The sequence below is a fragment of the Lontra canadensis genome, unplaced genomic scaffold (assembly GCF_010015895.1).
Source record: "Lontra canadensis isolate GAN:19392208 unplaced genomic scaffold, GSC_riverotter_1.0 scaffold76, whole genome shotgun sequence".
In the NCBI taxonomy this organism is placed as follows: Eukaryota; Metazoa; Chordata; class Mammalia; order Carnivora; family Mustelidae; genus Lontra; species Lontra canadensis.
Window position 1 is genome coordinate 10,327,438 of NW_022631070.1, and position 18,253 is coordinate 10,345,690.

The 18,253-nt window shown below is 42.5% G+C and overlaps 1 protein-coding gene across 5 annotated transcripts in view; it reads right to left on the minus strand.

Moving 5' to 3' along the window:
- The window catches only part of ZMYND11 (zinc finger MYND-type containing 11), a 119,302-nt gene that overhangs the window by 30,296 nt on the left and 70,753 nt on the right, over positions 1–18,253 (minus strand). For 3 of the 5 annotated variants that reach the window (XM_032881697.1, XM_032881696.1, XM_032881695.1), the window contains 2 exons: positions 14,598–14,757; positions 5,167–5,328 (listed from right to left, as the gene is read on the minus strand). In XM_032881697.1, the coding sequence (XP_032737588.1) occupies positions 5,167–5,328; positions 14,598–14,757 (322 nt within the window). The remainder of the gene's footprint in view (positions 1–5,166; positions 5,329–14,597; positions 14,758–18,253) is intronic. The other 2 variants (XM_032881699.1, XM_032881698.1) reach the window with 1 other exon arrangement.

The window sequence follows — 18,253 nt, forward strand, 5'->3', positions numbered from 1 at the left end:
TACCATACAACAAATAAAGACAAAAAGCTTCTACTTCTATTTAAAAATCAAATCTCCATTCCAGATTTGTTAATCTGGCTGAAAACCTGACTTAACTACATTCAGGGTGAAAATATTCACAACTTTCTCACATTAACAGAGAAACAGACCAGAAAGCAAAGGCAGTCAGTCTTATGGTCAACACACCGCAGGGAGTACATGTTTTCAAAGTAGTTTCCTTTTTTTTTTTTTTTTTTGAAGATTTTATATATTTATTTGACAGAGAGAGAGAGAGATCACAAGTAGGCAGAGAGGCAGGCAGAGGGGGAGCAGGAAGCAGGCTCCCCATTGAGCAGAGAGCCCGATCCAGGGCTCGATCCCAGGACCCAGAGATCATGACCTGAGCTGAAGGCAAAGGCTTAACGCACTGAGCCACCCAGGCGCCCTAGAAATATTTTCATTTAGCATTTTGTTTTACTTCATTCTGAACATTAAATGAGTGACCTCCCTACTTTGGGAATTTAAAAAAAAAAAATCTGTATTTGCCCACATAGCAAAAAGAATGAAAAGTGGATTCAGAAGTCCATCTCTATCTCCAGTTTCAAGAACTAGCTTTCGTCAGGATTGTGGCTTTAGCCCCCTCAGCGAGCACAAGTCACACTGCAAGTGACACCCCCAGAGCTCGGCACTGTCCACAAGCTGGGGCCAACCCAAAGAACTCCAGGTGGCCCCTCATGGCCATGGAGTCCTGGTTTAGTTTTAGTTAAAGTAGTGAGATGTTTCATTTTCGTTATCTGCCAAACAGAAATCTGGGTTATGGGCCCCCTAAGGCCTGTGCAAGTGCCCAGTGCCTCCACGGGGCAGTGGAGAGACAGCTCTGCACGCGCCCCCCAGAGAGGTCTATACCCCCCTCCAGAGACCTCTACCCCCAGAGAGAGGACTTCACCCCCACACAGAGGTCTGCCCCCCACAGAGAGGTCTCCCCCCGTACCCGAGCTCTTCCAGGCTGCAGGCAGTGACCTCAGTAGCGGCCCCGGGGACCCGACAGTGTGTTACTCCGCCCACACGCTACAGAGCATTCAAGAAGTTACCAAACATTATCCTGCTGTTCCCAGCAGGAGCACAGCCAGAGAGCAGGGAGCACACACACACGGGCAAGCACACACCGGTACACACACAGGCATGCATGTGCACATGTACACACGTGTGCACATGCCAGACACATGCACAAAGAAACCCCTGGTCCCAAATCCATGTACACATGAAATATACACACATGCGCGCGCGGAGACACCCACGCAGGGACACAAATGCACACAGGCACACAGACTTGTGCACACGCACAGGCCCGCCTTCCATGACCAATGCATCAAAGGATAAGCTGACGTTGTGATTCGGCAACTATATAAAAATGAAGCAATACTGAAGGGAGACATCCATGTGTGTGTCCTACCACGCTGGTGACAGAGTGCTGGAAAACACCTTCATGTTGGTATAAACAGGTATAATCTTCCAAAAGGCAATTTGGTGATTTTTATCATGAATTAAAATGTGCCTATCCTTTAACTTTATGAATTCCACTTTAATAAATTTATCCTGTGAAGGTGATCAAACAGAATTACATAAATACATGTTATTTTTAAGTGTCTCTGTTTTTAGAAAACACGATTGACTATACTGTGTTTTAAAGATCTATCTTTTAGGCAAATAAAATCTTAAAAGCTACTTTCACTTAAAAGTTATGATCTTCTCATTTTTGTCATGAAAAATTCATGGCTATTTGGGGAATATAAAATTCAAATACACTTGACTAAAACAAAATACAAACTTCATTTGCGTACAGAAATAAATGAAAGCGAGGAGACTGCTCCCAAGAGTGGGAGTGTTAGCGCGGCTCTGGGCTCAGCAGCACGTGGCCCGACAGGTGGACTCCGGCGCGAAACTGCTGCTCAGACAGGACCGTGGGGCTGATGGAAATGTGCACCAGTAGGGCATAAACTATGGCTCAGGGACAGTGCTGGATACACACCAGTTACGTGAAGTCATGTGTGTGAAGTCACAGATACGGGACAAACAGATGGACACATGCACACACGCTTGTGCTCACGCACATGGAGAGAGGTCTGCGAGGACATCTGCCTGCCGTGTCCTAGTACTTCTGGAAATATCATTTTTTCTTTATCCTCCTCTAAATTACTTGGATTTTTATAGGTAAATATAAGAGAAATAATTTTAAATCCTCCTTTTTCTAATGAGTGAGAGTTCCATGTAAGAGTGTAGAACAGTGTGTTACTAGAATTTTTTTCAAAGCAAGATGCTAACGTGACATTCAGAGGCTACTTTACAAGAACAATCTACCCTGTCTGTACATTTAAATGATTAGAAAGGCAGACATTCAAAAGAAATATCCTCAAGATGGTAAGATTCCTGAGTTTTATTATGAATGTTAATATAATTATTTTAAATACAGAAAACTTTCTATCATTGCCTTCTTAAAATATCTGGAAATGGTCAGATACATGCGTTAAATGTGCTTGAGTAGTTCACCACTGGCTGAAACCAATTCTTAGTGACACTTTCAATACTGTCAGGGACAGATTACATAGAAATAAAAATCTCCTGATCACTCGAAGATAACAGAAATATGCAAGTTTAGGTAGTAATGGATGGCTGCCACTACTGTTCCACCCTGCACTGAAATTTGGCTCTGGGCATGTGCTCTTCAAAATTCCTCATGAGTGTGTCTAGGTAATCTGTGCTCTTTCTAAACACTAATGGAGAAGGAGACTGGGGAGTAATGTTCTCATCTGCAACCATGTTCTTTGTCCCAGTCTCTACCCTCTCCATTCATTAAGAGCAAGAACATTTAAATCTGCTCCGTTACTTTCATATTAGATCACAAAAATGGTTTTATTTGAAGTTTTGACACTGTTTAAAAAAACAAATCAACCACAAGCCTTCCCTTAAAGATCCTTAAAATCCCCTTAAAATTTCAAGGTTATTATGACTCCTTCTCTCAGGAAAGAACTGTTAATATGTATCTTTTTCTTGAATGTAACAAAACAACAGAATAGATCCTACACAGAAATAACTATTTCTTTAGGCCTTTTAAAGCTCAAAATAAAACTCACCATCCCCAACCCAAACATAGGCATTTTGAGCCTCCCCAGAGCGGTTCCCGGCCTAAGAAACAAGTGCGGGGTCATGAGTGTTTACTGACTCAGCATCCCTGCAAGTTCAAGCCTCTCACAGTGTGGGCAAATACAGATGGACAAACATGAAAGGAAAACCAAAGGACAGAAAGAAAGACAGATGGGGTACACTGAGCTCCACTGTGGCTACCATGTTTGGCCCAGTTACTGTGGCCCAGTAACTCTCTGGAATTTTAAAAAAACCATCTGGCCTACAAAGTAGAGCAAACACACGTGGAAAATGGGACCTGACAACTTGACCGTGAAATCCTATGAACGTAGCCTTAGACATTTTCTTCAAAGGTATAATTGTTCAATTTCCACTCAGGAATATTAAATATCCACAACAAAGTTTAATGCGTCTTCAAAAACCCCAGTGTTTTTGCTCAGTCTGTGCTATGAAAGCCGTGGCCATAAGGACACCTGGACATCAGGGGGAATTGCACTTTTGGAAGGTGAGAGTCCCTCCCATCTGATCAGCAACCCACCTCTTTGTATTTTTACTACCTTAATGCTCTTGTTCTTAAGGTTTCATTAATACCTTACTTCAAGTGTTAACTGTTACCAGAAAACAAATATTTGCTTTTTTAAATTCACGATCCAAATCCATAAAAATAAAGTATGGATATTTATGCAGTCCCCCCACCCCCAATTACACTAATTTCATGGACACATCATAAATTCTTGTAGACATCAAAGAGGAGGTCTACAGCTTGAGGCTTGATACTGATACATGCAGATTTAGGGATTCATCGATGACCTAGCATTTAGGCATCTGATTATGAATCATCATTACACACCCTATTGATAATGCCGCCTTAATGGTCGCCTGTAGGTCTACTGAGCGTGTACAGAGGTGCTGGTGAGGTGAAGTACACTGAGCTAACACTGAGTATATACAGCGGGATGGTGAGATAAAATATACTGAGGTGACACTGAGTGTGTAGAGCGGTGCTGGTGAGGTGAACTACAGCGAGGGAACGCACTGCGCATATACAGTGGGTGTACGTACAGAGGTGCTGGTGAGGTTAAGTATACTAAGAAAATACAAAGTTACTAAGACAATATTAGAAGCTCATTATGCTAGCAAGAAAGTTAGGACCAACACTGAAGGAGGGAAAAATTATTAAGATACAACTTTTTTACATTATAAACGAATATTTAACTCAAGTAATACAAAGTATATTCAGAAACTGAGCCCATGAGTAATCTGGGCAACTTGCATGGTTCCAAATATGGATCATAGCAATTATAAATACAAAAACAATAGAGGGTGCAATAAAATAACCTTTTACTAATCACCATCAACGCCATAAGCGACGTACGATGCAGGCGTCACACACCACTTGTACGCACACACACCACGTTTTACAACCAACAAGCACAGCCAGGTATACTTTTCACTAGGGAAATAACAGGAATGAAAATAATTGTGGAAAGTCCCTGTTTTTCCTACCAGACTGTTTCATTTTGCTTTAAGTAATTAGAATGCTTTATATACAACTGTCCCATCCCTCCACCCTCCAAATACAACACAAAGGAAAAAATAGACTAGCCCATGATATGACAAAAAATAAAGGCGACATTACATGGATATAAAATGGGAAGTAGATACAAAATGCTTCCAACAATGTGCCTTTTGCTGGCTGTGATTCCTGAGTGGAGAGGACAGATTGAACCGAACCTGGTGTGGAAGACTATTCCTTGATTTCCAAAGGCTAGCCATGACAGGAGTCACACAGTCCAGAGGCAAGTGTCACATGAGGGAAGAACGCGTATTTCTCTGTGACTGGAACATTCTACGTACCCTGAGTATGTCAGGTGTTCTGGGGTACGCACTGACCAGTGCTGTGCTCAGTTACCATTGTTTCGGCAGATAACCCCCACCCTCCAGTCCGTCATCCATTCACCTGGCACGCCCACCGGGGGTCTTGCACAGCTATGAGCAGTGCATTCCAACCCTCTGACCAGCACGTGAAAGCTCGTAGGTACTCACCCTGCATACTGGGCACTGCCAGTGACTACTGCTGTCTCTAAGCCTGTACTCATCAGACAAACACTTGGAATGATACACACGAAAACACAGGTCACATATCAACACCTCTCCAGGCAAATGGCATTCAAAACAATACCAGTCATGATTTTCTGTTTCCCAGTCCTACAAAAAATACAAAATAATTTCGTATGACATTTTGTCAATATCTGCAATGACTAAGAACAAAATTGAAACCAAAGTCCATCAGAAGTTAGGCATTAAAACAATTTTAGACATTTACTGTGTTAAAACAAGAGGGAAAAAATACCTAGAAATTTGCTTTTCAACTTAAAATTTCTTTCTGAAACAGTATTAATATTCAGAATACTTTAAGGTGATCTGACAGTAAAACCAGCCCAAATGAAGTAAGTCCAGAGCCAATCCCAGTTCTAACATTAGCTTTCATTTTTTTATATAATCTATGGAATTAATTTCTTCAATAAACTGAAGACCCCAAACCAGCACCTACAGCTTAGTATTTCAAATAGACCAACCTCTGTTTTGTTCTGCGTTTAAACAAGATACGGTAAGTACTTAGCACACCGTTAGAACAGAGAGAATAGTAGTAAACGGGGATGCTCACTAGTCTTATCTTCTCATCCATGGTTTGGATGCTTTATTGAAAATAACATAAACCAGAATGTCCATGTTCTGACAGCTGTCAAATTTTCAGGGTCTGTTAAATTTGGAAAAATAAATTGAAAATGTGAAACTAAAGGTTTAATCACATTCTCAAAAGGACATTACCATAAAGAAACAAAAACGGAAGGAGGCATCTTTCCTTAGTGGGAGTGTCCCCATAAACGAACGAGCGTTAAGGGCAGGTGCTCTCATACACTTTCTGTTACACTTTGTGTGTGAACAGCCAGTGCCACTAAACTAGGAACAGAAAGATATTACAGTTGTCTTATTTAGCACTTATTCATTAATTAATTCCTCATAAATAGCACTCGTAGCTTTTAACAGAATACCTGTGTTAAGAGTGAGGGATTAACTCGCCCTTCCTCTGTCGATGTGGTTAGTAAAGGAGTAAGGGTCGAGCCCACACGTAGTACAATCCAGGCCACTTTCAAGGGGGACCCTGAAGTTCCAGCCTTATGTTCCGCCATCATTTTTCTTCTCATAAATCATTGCCTACGGTTTGCTTCTGGGGTTGGGCAACTTTCTGGTTTCCTCTCGGGTCAGTCACTCCCCCAACACGCAGGCTTCAGCGGGGGACTTGTCTAGGGAACAAGGGCTCCTCCGGCACCAAATCTGCACCGATCCCTGCTTGACCTCACGAGGGGCCTACTGGCCACTCCTTCAAGTGAGAAAGTTCCCAGGTTCATGTCTTCTTACCCATATTCAGAGTCATGGCTAGAGGATATTACCAAATTCTGCAAAAATGTAGATTTTGTTCGCCTTTTATTCGAAAACGTGGTCTTTACCAACCAAAGTAATACAAAAGCATGACCATTTCTGGTTACTTGGTGCAGATTTGCTGCAAACTTACTTTGGTGAAGGGATTTCAGTCACACTACTTAAAAAAACGGTAAGATATTAATTTGACATTTGACCCTAATATGCGCATGGCAGAAGAAACAGAGCTCATGGAACTGGACACAACACATGCATGTGGGCGCCTGGCCGTGACAATGGTCCCTGGGGACACCCATCTCACGGGGCTCAGGTGGGAAGCTGCAATTCGCTGTTACAAGTTTTGTCTCATAAATCGTCGATCTTATAGGGTTCAGTAAGGATAACATACTTTGGTCTATTTTTAATTAACAGAACTCTTTCCCAGTCCGAAACAATGTCTTTCAGAATATTTTCTTCAAAGCTGTTCAGAAACATCTTAAAGGATTTCAGTGGCTTATGTTTGACTCATTATGAACAATAGAAACCGCCATCCTTCATCATTTGGATTTTTTTTTTTACGTTAATTCACCTAACTGTAATTCTCAAAACGGGAACTCGGATCATCAAGTCAAGGCACACAGCTGAGGTCTCCCAAGTGCCTCCTGCCTTCTTCCGACCCGTCCTTCCCATCCCAGCAGGACACAAAGAGGAAAGTGGATCTCTCTTAACCAGAGTGTGTAATGCTAGACCTAGTTTCTTACAATTGTAGGAATGAATGCATAACTCCAGTCAAGGAAAAGGAGAGAAACGTGTGGATACCTGTTGATGGAGTAGCTGTGTATGTGCTGCTCACTCTTAAGGACAGCAGCAGCTGCTCACATGTAACATGTAGAAGTCACGTTCAAAAGTTACTAATTTTGAATCCAGGAAATGTTGTTATGGGTATGAATGACGTAAGGTGTTTGTTACAGGCAGAGCTGTTGCAGTTTTTCTTCCAGTAGACACAATCCACTGATAGGGGACTTCAGAAATACTCGATGTGTGTCAAGGGCTACGTGTGCATTTTCACTGGATTTCAGACGTCAGCCACTACTCTAGACAGAGCCTGATCGACAGCACCGTATGTGAAATGACAGTCCAATACTTCCAGAAAGTTTTAAAAATGCAAACCTACTAGCATAAAATCCAAGACTAGAAGCAATGTTAAGACAGTATGATTTTAACGAGTAATTCTAGCAAGAATAAACTAAGAGACCCTAAAAAAAGATGGAAATGTATACCAAAAAAAAGGCACAATTAAAAAGTAAAATAACATAGTGCAAAATTAGTTCACCTTGTTTGGGGCTGCTGTCCTGGAGAAAGGCTGCATACTGTAGGCCTTTCAAAACAAAAACAAAATAATCTTGGTCTCTCTACTACAACCTTGCTCATTATCAGGCAATACACAAAGCTAAAGGGATTCTGTACACAAACTATGATTTGTTACACAACTTACATGACTTTGTAGATGATATCAACTCATTATCTATGGCTGTCTAATCATCAGTGAAAAGACAACGGCATGCAAACTCAAGGGTCATCCCTAGTTTAAGAGGAAGCTTAGACACTAACACAAAAGCTACAAATGGACAAAGGAAAATTCATAAAAACCTACCATAAAACCTACAGTGATGTTACGAAAACATTTTACTGAAATTCGGTGCCGTTATAAATTTGCACAAGACTATGAAAGTAAGTCCTTTCGATCTGAAAGTGGTTCGAGGCGAGATTTTTTTTTAAAAACTTGGGAGTCATGAATGTGAACAGGTAAGCTCAGTACTTGACCGTGGTGTGAGGTTCACACAGGCTGTCTTCGGAACCCAGGAGGAAGTAGCCCACCGCCTAGAAACAGCCTGCTGACCTCCATCCGCCACCACGGACAGCGTTGGCTTAAGACCCTGGAGCTACACTGGCTCAAATCCCGGCTACGGCCTTCATGGGCTCTGAGATCTGGGCACAATCTTAGCTTCTCTGGGTATCATTTTCCATCTGTAAAATGAAAAAAATAGTAGTGCCTCATTTACTGGGTTTTTGTAAGGATGAAATGAGTGGCTATGCTCAGTAAGTGCTGGTTGGTTCCTGAGACCTCCTGCTGGAGTGCAGAACCAACTTAAGAACAAGTCACATCACTGTGTTGCGTTTGCAGGAACACGCATGCGTGCTTCTTCCTCAGTACTTCAAGTTCCTGATGACAGTGACACAGTATTTCTGTAAGCCAGAGAGCAAGACACATCGCTGACTGAGGGCTCGCTGGGAGAGCTGTGGCTGTAACCAGGCCTCCCAAACTATGATGCACACTCAGGACATTCAAAAGAGATTCTAGTATTTAAAGTCATTCCCTACTTGCATGTAATGAGCAGATAAATCTCACTTTATCAAATATGTGTTTGATGTGGTATTTAACATAGGTACAATGCAAAATTAGTTAATCATCAAGAGCTAAGAATTTGGTGATTAAAAATATCCCGTCATTTTAAGTATTATGTATTAAAAATAAAACTATTATAACTCTGCTTAGAGATCTAGAATTTAGACAGGAGGGAAAAAAAGGAAACACACACACACACACACACACACACACACACACACAACCAGTCATTCAAAGCTGAACAGAATATAACAGAGTAGCATGACCCAAAATGCTCTACTGGAGAGAATGGAAATTCTTTACCAAATCAAGAATAACTTCTAGGTACGTTACAGTTTGAATACACATAGAATCATAGTTAAATTGGTTTCTAGTTAGTTAATAATCACAGACACTTACTATTTCACTTTGTAAATAAGTGATTTTGCATATCTTTGCATCTGAGACACATAATGGATCTTTGGAAGAAATGTGGAGTTCTGCACACAATTAGCATTAATGTAATAAAATATATTTCGCTTAAAAATATCAATGGTATCCAATGAGCTTGAAGTTTTGCACTCAGGGTACCTAAAACATATGATTAATTTATGACAACTAAACCACAAAAATGCAAAGATCTAAATTTAAACATTTCTCAGTTCAATACTTGTATTTACGAAGCGGGCTGAGACAGTCAAGCTGCCTGAATTCAGCAGCTTCTCTTCATGTATTTTCAAGAGCAAATCAAGAGAACACTTCCTGCCATGGCTGTGTAACGGTGTCACTTCTGAAGGGAAAGACACAGATGCAATCCTCTCTTATGTAAAGGATGAGACCGTAACAAGTTCCTGGAAGTATGTAAACCACCGCTGCTTTCAGACTGGTCATTCTGAATGTGGAGAAACAGAAGGGTGGGCAAGTGTCTATCTTGCCCCTTTACAAATTAGGACCAAATTCCATGTATCCCCAGGAGAACATGTGATCCCTTCAAAGAAACCACAAAATGTGTATTTTCATTAATTATGCTTCTTTAAAGTGTTAAGACCTTAAAGACACGGGAAACAGCAAAAAATAAAGAATTCTATCTTTTTACCCAGGCCTCCTTTGAAAGCAGCATGAGGTCCTACTTATCGGCAGGCCCCGCCGGATTCCATGAGAAGCCCCGAGACTGAAGCAGGCATGGCAGCTGGGACCCGAGCTCCCACGCGCACCTGAGGCAGCTGCAGAAAACTGGCCAAGGGCTCCAAGTGACAGTCCGGGGTCCCGGGGCAGCTGCCGTACGAACACACTGATCTTGAAATAGCAGTAACGGGAAAGAAGAAACAAGACTCGAGCGCAGACCCGGGAGGTGAGTAAGCCCCACAGCTCCGTAGTGCACGCCACGGTCCTGCAGCCTGGAGTCAACCTTGACACCTGTCGCCAAATCGCTCAGTGTCAGATCAAACGGTGGGGCCAAGTCACGGCTCTGCACCAGGGACCATGAAGGAAGCGGGAAGTCATGACAACAGACAGCATTACAACTACCTCAGCATCAAAGCGCATACTTGATGTTTTATCTGCACACCAGCCCTAGCTCGAGGCTACCTGCCCTACTAGATGGCACTGCATTCTTCTAGAAGACCTTCCAAACCTCTAGCGAGCGCCTTCTGCACTCAAAGTTGAAGGCTGAGCAATTAACGTGTTTACTGCAAAGGAAGCTACTAAATGCCAAATTCGGCCCAGCAAATGCTAACACTCTGCCCAAGATGTAGGTTTCTCAAGATGTGACGGCCACACGTGGACTGAAGTAGCATATATTCTCTAGCAGGAGCAGACGATGGAGCCGTCTAGGAGAACGTGCAGCCCTGCTTTGAAAATCAGAAGAAAAAAGCCTTGATGTAAGGAAACGCTGAACAGTGAGGTAGCACAAGCTTTCACTCTGTGTCTGGGTCTCTTGGCCTCGGCTCAGATAATCCCGAAAGCTCTGAGAACCGCCGCTAGAATTACTTGGATCCTATGAACGAGTATTCATGACACACAGACCTGGAAGAGAAGTGTACAAAATCTCCAGGAGTGGCTCCCAGCTTCGACAAGATTGTCATTTTAAAATTGGCTGGTGCAGATAACTGCTGCTCTGCTGACTAATATTTAAGCAAACCGTTAAAAAAATTGAGAGTGGCCTCATTTTTAATAATTATGGTTTTCCTTCTGCTTTCTCAAATGGACATACTTAAAGTAACACCAGGACAGTGCTCATCTACTGACTACTTTGTGTCGGTTTCTCCCGGTGAACCACCTTTGGGCAGAAATCGTTCTAGTCCGGCAAAAGGAGGCTCGGCACAAAGGAGGCCAGTCTTTGACTTACATAGGCTTCCTCTTCGACAGATTATACATAATTATTTCCGGGCTTATTGTTAGCATTACGCATTTATTACACGATTGCCGGGTTTAATAAAAATAATGTCTAAGATACACGTATCTTTCATTGTGTCAGTTTTTAAAAAGCAGCTTTGGGAGAAAAGGCAGCCAAGGTGGAGTACAAATGGGCCCCAGCGGGCTCTCCGCTCAGGGATGGGAGGGGCATTGGGACCACCATCCCCTTCCCACCATAATGGCAGTAAAGACAAGCCCAAGCTCTGGGCTAACACAAGGGATCTCAGGCATGCGCTGTGGGGACTCACCCAGGGAAATCCGCTTTTCCCCACCTCGGAGCTGTAGCTCCTACTTTGAGAGATTAAAGAAGAGCTTTACCACTCATTTTTCAAATGACAGAACTTCCTGAGTAAAGAATATTTTAACTTCAGGACATCTGGGGGGCTCAGTCACTAAATGTCTGCCTTTGGCTCAGGTCCTGATCCCAGGGTCCCATCATCAAGCCCCACATCGGGCTCCCTGCTCAGTGGGGAGCCTGCTTCTCCCTCTCCCTCTGCCTGCCCCTCCTCCCACTCTCTCACAAATAAATAAATATTTTTTAAAAAAAGAATCCTTTAACTTCCAATCAAAGGTTTAAATAGCAGTAAGTACAAAATCTTATGCCTTTCCTTCTCAGAGCCGTGTGTATCTGCTTGACTTCTCTCAACAGTGAGTCAGAAAGTCGACAGTCAACAAGATGAGTAACACGTCTTTCAATTTAAGAACTCGATGTTCAGAGAATCATATGTACAGGTGGGGAGGTCTTAAGGAGGGCCCAGACTCCAACACTGGCCCACGAACACCTCTGTGCGAGTCGCAGCAGGGCCCTCCCCTGGCACTGGCTTCCCTGAGGAGACGCGGCTGCCGCGTGTGCTGCTGGTGGTGGGGGCTGAGCACACCTCCCTGAGTTGTGCAGGTCAGAGCAGCCCGGTACACAGTGGCCCACATGCCAGGCCACCCATGAGCTTTGTGTCCTTCTAGGGAACTCAGTACGTGAACACAGCAGCCTGACAGCACTGGGAGCCTGGGTTAACCCAGTCAGGGCTCTGGGAATCTCACACAGCCTCATCACTCCATAGCTGGTCCTCAAACTGTGCCAGTGTCTTGGGGAAACGTCTTTACACATGTCCTTGTGTTGGAAGAGATGGGTTTAGAAGTAAAAAGACCCTGATGACAATTTTTGTTTGTGTGGTTATTAAGAAATGTGTTTTTGCTACACTACATAAGGACGTTTCTTAAGCACACTTATTTGCTGGCCAAAACTTGCTTTGAGTACATGGTTATACGCTTTATATAGGTAATCTCACTTAAACCTTAAAATAATCAAATGAAACACATATTCATATGCTCATATTTTAGGTGAAGAATGAGGGTCAGAGGTTAAGAAATTTCCTCAAGGTCACACAGCAAAATAAACGCATGGGCTAGGATGGGGACCCTCTGTGTTCACATGTAAGACCTGACCTCCTTCTGCTACACTACACTGCCTCTGCATTTTTAGTATCTGCTTATTTTATAAACTAGGCACAATTTTCACAACCCCAGCTGCACTAGAAACATGCATACTTAGTATAGGAAATCTTTGTTAAGAACCAACCAGAATAAATAGAACCTACACACTGGTTGTTTGAAATTTTCATCTTGAAAAAAGAAAAAAGGGATGACACTGTAAATATGTCCAACACAGAACACAGAGTCTAATGTGGCCCGTTAGCTGCTCAGTGGGAGCCAAACTCCCACTTGAAGAGGAAGAAAGCTCCCTGGGAGGCATAACCCTAAAAAGCAGGAAGTAAAATCTCTTGCCTGGAAAACCAACCAAAATCCTGCCCATTAAGCTGCGCTTACTCTTGGTTAATTATATGGAGACCTCAGAAATTTCTATACTACAGATTTTCCAAGTGTCTGGGATTAGACATTTTCTATTACTTGGTTATTTTCAGTATATAATAAGCTTATCAGCATCTAGTGGGGACAGGGTTAGATCACCTCACGTTGTAATTATTGGGACTTGGTCCCCAAAGTTTCTTTACTGGCAACAAAGCTCTACTATTCTGAGAGGACATGAACAAAGAAATTATTATGATAGAAACATTCTTGCTTAAGTTTTCAAGAGCACTTCAAGTGCACAGATCAAATGATACCAATGAAAGTAAACATTGTTTTCTTCCACATTTTCTATTTGTGGAAAGTGTGAATTTTCTTTCCTAAAACTTGGAAGGCAGAGATTAAACTGACAAACACAGTGTTAAAACTGAACAACTTCCCTAACATTTAGACCAGCTGCCCCCAGAAAACGTGTGGTCCTGCTGCTCTGGGACTGGACGGCAAGCATGAACGGGGCCACATCTGCTGTAGACCCAGAGAGGAAAATACAATTCACAATTCTTGGGAAAAGTGCCCACAAAGAACCAATTTTAAGATTTTGTGTCATTTTTATGGTATTGGAGAAGTCACGATAAACACTCTCAAAACACCTACCTACTAAATTGATTCCTTTTAGAAACTTTGAAAAAGTATCTATTATATTTGAAACCTATCATCTTTAAACGATGTGCCTTAGCAAAAATTAAGACTTTTCTAATCAAGGTATTAGAAATATCATAGGCCAGTGAAGGTAGAAATATGAAAGTATTACACATGAAACCAGCGTTTATGTAAGAAACAAACGCACGTCTCTGTGTGCCTGAGGCTCCAAGTAAAAGAAGAGACGGAAATGTCCTCACTCAGAAGGGGGTCAAAGTAAGAACCAGGCAAAATATAAAGAAAATGAGCTTTGTCTTTCCTGATTTCTGCCAGAGCGCCCGCAGACCGGTTATGGTCACAGTCAGTGAGGAGACTGCCCAAGGAGCTGGAACTCCTGCATGAGTCCCACTGACAGGTGCCCCCGGGCGCAGATGCCATCAGCCCGGGAGGACAACTTCCTGTTCGCTCTGTCTACACGGCATCGACACTAGCCTGCATGAAACAGTCCGCACTAATGTTTCCTGAAGAAAACAGGAAGACCGCTGAATGCGTACAGTAAAAGGGGACTCTCTTTTATTTTTCAGATTCAAGGGAAACTGGACAGAGAAAGGAGGCTCTTTGTAGAAGTGAGTTTCCTCCTAACGAGGGAGGAAATTATCCATCCTGCCAATGTAGGCCCTTCCTGTTCATAAGAAATACTGAAGTAAAATACTATGAAACTTCTAAAAATGAATTACTATGTGTTGGAGTTAAATAATGTTCCAAGATGTCAAGTCAACATCTCCAAATATGTCTGATAAAATATACTTACGATCTCGTCTCCCGGCAACCAGTATCCCTCCTGCTCAATACCGGCTTTTGAGCCTTTGCAGCCTACTGTTAAGGTTTCGACAACGAGACCGTCTTTCACAGCCAGGCTCAGCTGACGCGTGGTCTCTTTTGGGTGCATACCGTGGACTCGAGACATGTACCTGAGTGCAGAAGGAAAACAAATTAAAAACCCCTTAGGACTCGAAAATAAACAAATAATTAGGGTGATTTATTTCTCCTTTGTCACAAGCTGTGCTTCTGAGGGCCCTACAGAAGAAACAAAATCTTAGACATTTAAGTCTTTTAATTATCATGCTGTTTTAAACCTCAATCTTATTTGTGTATTTAGAGGAGTAATTGTTCAAAATAGTCCTTAACCAGCAAACAGAAATCACTTAACATATTTTCGTCTAACATCCCACGTAGCTCTGGCCTCCGCGACTGTCACTAACTTCCGCTCAGCAAAGTCTAAATTCAGAATTTTATCATCTCTAGCTACAAGACTTCAGAATATAAAATTCTCTAACTCAAAACTCAGGACATGACACTAAAGAATGTGTAAGAATCATAGGAGCGGTTGCCAACATGTAAAGAAACAAGAATATATGTTGGGGTCAATAAGACAAAAATGTGATTTTCCATGAAATATACTTTGGATTGGATCACTAACCAGAATCCCTGATTTACAGTTACATGGCATTTTATTCAATTTTTAAAAACGTACTTCAGACATACTCTGGAGCACAGAGACGGCTACCGCAGGCTCACTCGCGCTCGCCAGCTCTAGGAACTCACGTTGCCGTGAGGGCGTATCTGCTTCACAGGTCGTTTCCGAAGGAAGGACAGTGTTACATACGGGAATGTGCGCTATCCTCCCAATCCTTCCATCTCTACCAGGAGGCTCCCGGACATGCAGACACAAGGCACAGGAGGCGAGCCGGGCCAGCCGCCGTCTCCCCAGACAGCCGTGCATGTACAAGCTGCGAGGGCGAGGCCCACAAGGTCCGTCTGTCATTTCAGTGTCAAAGCCTTCACGACAAATCACTTCACGAATGCAAGTACTCCTCATGGAACCACCTTCCAAATTCAAAGGACACATTTCAACAAACAGTGAATCCCAACTGAGGACTGACGGACATCTGTGTGTGGCAGACCAATGCTCTCTGTTGATGAGATCACATGTTCCACCTGTCCACGCAGACAGCCAGAGGGCTCACGAGGAGAGGAGGGGACCAAGGTGAGCTCCAGCGGCCTTGACCAACTAACCTGCGAGCACAGTCGACAGGGCCCAGGGAGAGACCCAGATGCTGATGGACAGCCTGAGGGGAAAAGGCGGGTCACTGGTGAGGCTCGATTCTCCCGTAGAAGTCAGGACTAGTGGATATCAAGTCTGGCGTGGGCCTTGGGGCAGGGATGCGGTCCGAGGTGAACCGGTCCAAACATCCTCACCATTCACGGGAGAAAGCCAACAGAAAAGACCTCAGGAATGAAGTATTCCGTCTACATTTAGGACCGTAACCATCAGAACAAAAGTACAAATGTTCTAAAATCTGAAAAAACTCTTTTAAAAAAACACATTATGTGGTGAAACATAAAAACACCAAAAGAGGGGCGCCTGCATGGCTCAGTGTGTTACGCCTCTGCCTTCGGCTCAGGTCATGATCTCGGATCCTGGGATCGAGCCCCGCATCGGGCTCTTTGCTCAGCGGGGAGCCTGCTTCCTCCTCTCTCTCTGCCTGCCTCTCTGCCTACTTGTGATCTCTGTCAAATAAATAAATAAAATCTTAAAAAAAAAACACCAAAAATCCCCAAAAGAAACAGAAAGCATATTACATACAATGACAGGACCAAAACCAACTTTGTTTAATAAACAAACACTGCCTAACTCCACAGTACAAAAAAGACAGACTGGATCACAACACTGAAACACACGGTTTACAGGACAGACTTCCAACGTGACAGAACAAGTAGGCGGGAAGGGACACAGGCACACTGCAGAAATGCAATCCAGACGCAGGGACCAGCACGGCAGCCGACAGGACGTGGAATCCAAGGCAAGAATTGTTTTTTTAAAGAAAGCCACTAGGGCGCGTGGGTGGCTCAGTGGGTTGACTGACTGCCTTTGGCGCAGGTCGTGATCCCCGAGTCCTGGGACGAGTCCCACAACGGGATCCCTGCTCCATGGGGCGTCTGCTTCTCCCTCTGACCTTCTCCTCTCATAATCTCTCTCCCTCAGATAAATAAATAAAATCTTTAAAAATAATAAAAAATGAAGACACACAGGGCACAGATTGTTAGAAAGCAAAGACTGTAAGAAATAAAGGAAACACTGACAGGAATACAGAGTTTTGAGACTTCACTGCTCTCCGTCCACAAAAACATCCAGCGGACAGAAGGAGGTATTCACACAGAAGAGCTCATTAACAAGGCAAATCTAGTTAAATTTGTTCTGACCTTCAACAGGTCCAAGGAAAATTCATTACAGTTGAGCATAAAACTGGACACGAAAACCTTATTTAATTAAATTACGTACTTGAGAGAGTGTGTGTGTGCAGGGGAGGAGCAGAGGGAGGAGGAAACGTAATCTCAGGCAGAGTCTGTGCTGTGCGGGGAACCCAACACGGGGCTCGATCTCAAGGCCCCAAGGTCATGACCTGAGCTGAGCTAAGAGTCCTACGCTCCACTGCCGGACCCCAGGTGTCCCTCCCAGACAACTTTACTTTAGATTCCAAAAGTGCAGACACTCCTCGCAGTGAAAGCAAACCCAGCATTAGTAACAAAACTGGAAAACGATCATAAACTAGTGAATTAAAAACGTTATCTAAAAATTGCAAAAAAAAAAAAAAAAAAATCTCAGCACAGAACTAAAAAGCTAAAGCAGAGCCAGTTAAAAAATAAAAAGTGAAAACCAATATTAGTCTAAGAGCCCCTCAAGGGAAAAACAGAGACATCACCAGCTTCTCAAATTAACAGTGAAATTAACAAAGCACAAAAGCATATAAACTAAGAAATGCCTACAGAGCCACAGCCAAATGTAACGAAGAAATTAAAATTAAAAGCAACTACTTTGTTCATTTCTGTGCAAAAATAGAAAATAAACAAACACTATAATTTTCTAGGAAAATATAAATGACCAAAGCTTGACCATAGAAAAAAGCAGAATATGTGAAATGAAAAACTTCAAAATAAATCAATAGAAGAAGTTGGCAAAGAGCTTTCTTTGAAAAACACCAGGTAGGGACATATTCACAAGGGAATTTGATCAAACTCTTAATGGTCACATAACTCCGATGTGGTTTAAACTTTTCTGGTACATAATAAAGAAGGAAAGCAAGGAATCTAGCATAAGAATGGTAACAAAAAACCCCTACAAAAATAGCACAGAAAAGCCAGTGTTCCACAGGAACACTATAAAAACCTTAAATATTTCAAATGACAAAATAATATTAAGTATAAATATAAGACAGATGTTAACATTCTAATACACTCAAAAAGAAAATCAAAGGAATATACCATAACTAAGTGTTTAATTCCAGGATTTTGCAAAGATTTATTATTATGAAGAAATCTAGGAATATAATTCATCCCATTGATAGATCAAAAATGAGAAACTATGAAGATTTCTATATGTATTAAAAAGGCATTTATAAAAATCCA